Source organism: Hippoglossus stenolepis, chromosome 14 (assembly GCF_022539355.2).
Source record: "Hippoglossus stenolepis isolate QCI-W04-F060 chromosome 14, HSTE1.2, whole genome shotgun sequence".
NCBI lineage: Eukaryota > Metazoa > Chordata > Actinopteri > Pleuronectiformes > Pleuronectidae > Hippoglossus > Hippoglossus stenolepis.
In genome coordinates, this window is record NC_061496.1 from 747,724 (window position 1) to 752,723 (window position 5,000).

The 5,000-nt window shown below is 42.0% G+C and overlaps 1 protein-coding gene across 1 annotated transcript in view; it reads right to left on the reverse strand.

Moving 5' to 3' along the window:
• patj (PATJ crumbs cell polarity complex component) overlaps window positions 1-5,000 on the reverse strand; it is a 70,216-nt gene that overhangs the window by 350 nt on the left and 64,866 nt on the right. The window contains 6 exon segments of the mRNA XM_047342835.1: window positions 1-2,970; window positions 3,601-3,724; window positions 3,798-3,901; window positions 4,184-4,288; window positions 4,529-4,651; window positions 4,811-4,842. The exon segment at window positions 1-2,970 is cut by the window's left edge and continues 350 nt beyond it. Coding sequence (XP_047198791.1) covers window positions 2,824-2,970; window positions 3,601-3,724; window positions 3,798-3,901; window positions 4,184-4,288; window positions 4,529-4,651; window positions 4,811-4,842 — 635 coding nt within the window. The 3' untranslated portion in view covers window positions 1-2,823.

Sequence of the window (5,000 nt, forward strand, 5' to 3'; positions counted from 1 at the left end):
AAAAAAGTATTTTACATTTGACTGACAAAGTTCATGTCAATAAAACAGGAAGTTACATTTGAACGAATCCTCGTGTTCTCAGTCTGAACCAAAGTCAGATCTGATCTCAGAGTTTAAATTAAATTATAATCAGTTTGAAGTCTGACAGCAGAGATGGAAACAAAAGGTTAAAGCACAACTTCTTGGTTTTTCTGTCAGACCAGAGGAAATAATCTCAAATACACATTTCAGTTTGTGTCTAAGATTTAAATCAGTTTCACTGTCTGACCTTTATTCTGAAGGGTTTTATTCTGAAGGTTTGTTCATGTGTCTTTCACAATCTGATTTATATATTTATTTTATTCACAAAAACACGCTGAAGGTGAATTTGATCCAAGATGTTTTCTGTACAAACCTTTGAGTCCAATCGTCGTCAATATGAAACAAGAAGTTTGAACCTGGTTTTATCCAGAGCTCAGATTTATGTTCTTTAAATATCTGAGTCATTTCCATATTTAAACATAAAACCTCAGTGAATCTCTTCAATAAATCTACAAAACATGAAAATATCAGTTTACTGTGACATTTGACAAAAAATAGCAAATATTCGACATTTTACGAAGAAGTTTTGAAGGTTTTGAATTTTACAGAATCATGTGAAGTTGTTTCATACGAGAGCATCAAACTTTCCATCAGTAATTTAACTTTAATTTACAACATTTAAAAATATTCTTGAATCAACCTTAAATCAGTCTCCACTGAAACCAGGAAACAAAAAAATCTTCATGTTTTAAATTTCCATGTGTGGAGTTTTAATGCTAACACTTTCCCTCTGCTTCTAGTGTTTGTGCTAAGCTAAGCTAAAGTCTGAAGTGAACACGAGTTTTTCACTAAATGTCGTCTGTCGCTTTTCTTCTCGTCTTTTTTTATGATCCGTCACATTTGTCTCCACGGTAACAAGCAAGTGTGAGACACTGCATCTGTTGCCGGGAGCGACAGAGCGTCTCCCAGACGACCGAGTCCTGAGAGTCTCATCAGTAGTTTATTTTATATGTGGATTCATAACAATAATATAATAACAACTTTATGGAAATTAAATTTTCACTGAAATAAAAAATACAACTAATTGTATCAGACGATGGCACGTTACAGACGACAGGAAGAAGAAGTGAGACACCTGTGGCCACGCCCCTGCAGTGATGTCACACCCTGAGCATCACAGGTGAGACGCTCTAATTCTAAAGTTCATCAGCTGTAAATGATGGATCATTGAAGACTTATCATTTATTGATCAGTTATTAGTCATTAGAAGAAGCTCTCCGGAAAATCCTCCTGTGGACGCGTCGTCTCAGGAGACGTCTCTGATTGACAGTTTGACTTCTGACCTGCAGGACGTCTGCACCGAACTTTATTTAAAAACTGATAACTTCCATTAACAGCTGCAGACGTGTATTGATACGAACATTTATGAACTCATTTACAGATTCTGTGGATCAGAAACCTTGTTATGTTGCTTTTACTTCAGTCTGACTTTGTCTCGTGATTATCTTACTTTATTACTTTATTCATCTAATTTTTATTTCATGTCTTTTACTTCATTTAAATCTGATCAGTTTCTATTAAATCTGTGATTGATTCTGATTCTGTTGTCACTTCACTTTTTCTTTTCATAGTCGTGATCATAAAACACTTAGTTTTTAAATGGATGAAAATAAATAAATGTGAAATTGAGAAACTGTCGAGAACAAGTTGATTTAAAAACAGTTTTTATGACAGTTTGGATTAAAGACTATTTCAATATTTTAATCTGATTGATTTAAACTGTTTAGTGACGATGAAACATGAATAAAATCACTTTCTAATAAATCACAAGACGTTATACACGTTAGTAAGATGTTAATAAAGTTACCTGCTGTTATTTATAAATCATCAATAACAGGTTCTATAATCGATCAGTTTGTAAGTAAAGTTTGGAGCAGACGTCCTGCAGCAGAAGGTCAGAGGTCAAACTGTCTCCACCTGGAAACACAGAGCTGCTTCTCAGTAACAATAACCGATCTATAACTTATCAATAAAGGATTTTATTAAACAAACATAATTCTGTCACAGTTTTGATTCGAGCTTCAGCAATAAACAGGCAAACTGCACAAAGTGGCCGAAGGTCCGTGGACGGGCTGTTTGTTCCGATGGTTTGTTAACAAACAGGAAACACGTCCGACGACAACATCTGGAGGAAACTCGACAGGAGACGTGAACGACACGTTACACTGAGGGTTCCTCTGTCCATATATGGTCATGTGTTGCTCCAGATGTTCCAGATGAGCTCGGTTTCAACAGTTTCCACATTTACAATAATAACTCCATGCTAACAGCTAACCAGTCTTTACACAGAGGAGATGCTAAGCTAACGTGTGCAGCAGCGTTCTCTTCACTTCCCTTTAGTTTTTCATCATGACACCACCCTAGACTGAATCTGGATGTTTACTCTCGACATCTTCTGACTCGTCTCTGGAACTGAAATCTCAGTATTTATTTTGAAGATGATGTGAATCCTCGTTAATAAATATCAACAACTGTTCAATTTAGTTGAGCCGAAGCAAACCTCAGGTGTCATGGCAACGTGTTCAGTAAATGTTGAGATGTGACAACGAGCAGAGATCATCACGATCAGGAGACGCTACATGAGGCCCTGAGCCCTGTGTGTGTGTGTGTGTGTGTGTGTGTGTGTGTGTGTGTGTGTGTGTGTGTGTGTGTGTGTCCTCACACCTTGACATGTGAAAGTGTCAGTGCTGGAAAATGCATAATGTGGATGAGTGTCCTCACAACTATAGAAAGAGCTGTGTGTTATGACAGGATGTCCAGTGTGACACTTCCTCTCTGTTTCTTCAGGATGGCGACGGCCTGTTCGTGCGTCGCTCCCTGAAGACTCTCTCCGTTCACCGACAGGATCTGATCGCCTCGTTTCAGACGCCCGTCCACCGCCGCCGCTCCCTGAAACACACGCCGACACAGTCACATGGTTAGAAAACACAGGCTAAGGCCACTCTAGTGCCCCCATGTGGCTGAAATGAGATCAGCTTTGTGTTCCCCTGGTCGTCGACTGATAAGAACCAATCAGGAAGAGTGGGCGTCATCGTTTACTAAAGTCTACGTTTCTGTTGGCCCAGACTAAAACACATCCCCAGAGTTTTCAAACTAAAATGAGACCAGTTTACACAAGTCTCCGCCAGGCGTAACCATAGCAACAGAGTGCTACAGAGCAGTGCACATGTCCACGGTTCTCATGATGTTAAGATACAAACAGGCTCCTTCATCTCCGAGTGTCGTCCGGGTCATAATGACACGGACGACCTCAAACCTACGTAACAGAACCACTGCAGAGGTTCGCTCAGAGGACAACTGGACTCAGAGGACAACTGGACTCAGAGGACAACTGGACTCACTGGAGCGTCCATCGGTTAAACCAGGACACAAAGAAAACAAGGATCAAACAACAGACTAAAACTTATTCTGAATATCTGAGAAAAAGACGTGTGATCCTCTACATTTGGTATTGAGCTGAGTTAGCGTAGCTTAGCATAGAGACTGGGAGCAGGTGGAAACTGTTAGCCTGGTTCTGACCTTGCTGAAGACGGTCTTGACGTAGATGGGCAGGTCTCCGTGTGGACTCCCGAATCCTCCAACGATGCTAAAGCCGAGTCCTTCAGAGCCTTTCTCCAGACTGATGCTGCGGGGCCGCGGACCCCTGGGGGGGGGGCACATTAATGATATCTGTCGATACACACTGTGTGTGTTTGTGTGTGTTTGTGTGTACTCACTCTGGTTCTGCTGTGTGTGTGTCGGTGTTGTCCGTCAGACTAAAGCCGCCGGACAAACTCTCCACCTGAGTGGCGATGGCGCTGATGTTGGTGTCTGCGACCACCTGACACACACACACACACACACACACACACACACACACACACACACACACACACACACACACACACACACACACACACACACACACACACACGTTAAGAACAATTCATGAAACTTGTTTCTGTTTAAACTCTGTTCATTTTCTCCTGCAGCGTAAAATAAACAGAACTTCTAGATTGTGCTATGAACGGTGTGTGTGTGTGTGTGTGTGTGTGTGTGTGTGTGTGTGTGTGTGTGTGTGTGTGTGTGTGTGTCAGTGTGTGTGTGTCAGTGTGTGTGTTACCTGCAGGTTGATGCCTCCGTAGCTGTTCTTCAGCATGGTGACGACCTCACTGTGTGACAGACCTTCCACAGACTGACTGTTAATACTGACGATCCTGTCTCCGACCTGAACACAGGCAACACCGCACACACACACACACACACACACACACACACACACACACACACACACACACACACCCCTTCCGTTGGATTGTTGCTCTTCTCTCTGATCTCTTCATCATCTTGTTCTCTCTTGTTTTGAAAGTCTCATTAGATTTTTAAAGTCTCCATTGTTGTTTGAAAAGTTGCCTTTAAATAAAATGTATTGTTATTTCTTTTTTTTTTATGACATCACTTCCTCTACCTTGAGTTGATGCGTCTTGGCGGCGACGCCATTGGCCTGAATCATGGCGATGAAGATCGGGATGTCGCCCAGCGGGCTACCCTTCCCCCCCGCTATACTCACCCCGAGGGAGTCACTGACGCCCTGGGGGGGGGTGGGGAGGACAGAGAAGTGAGGGGGAGACCAGGGAGACGATTCATAAAATACGAGCAGAGATCTGAACCAATCCTGAGACACCATGAGAACAGAGGTCAAAGGTCAAAGAGTCCAGTGAGAGGGAAGACGTGTGTGAGAGGACTTTACCCTTGTGACTGTCACTGTACGAGAGCCTGCATCTACACACACACACACACACACACACACACACACACACACACACACACACACACACACACACAAAAGAGATAAATTAGGCCGATCAATATTTATCCAGTTCAGTGACAAATAAAAACTTATAATTTCTTATCAATATCTGTTACTGTGTTCAGCTTGT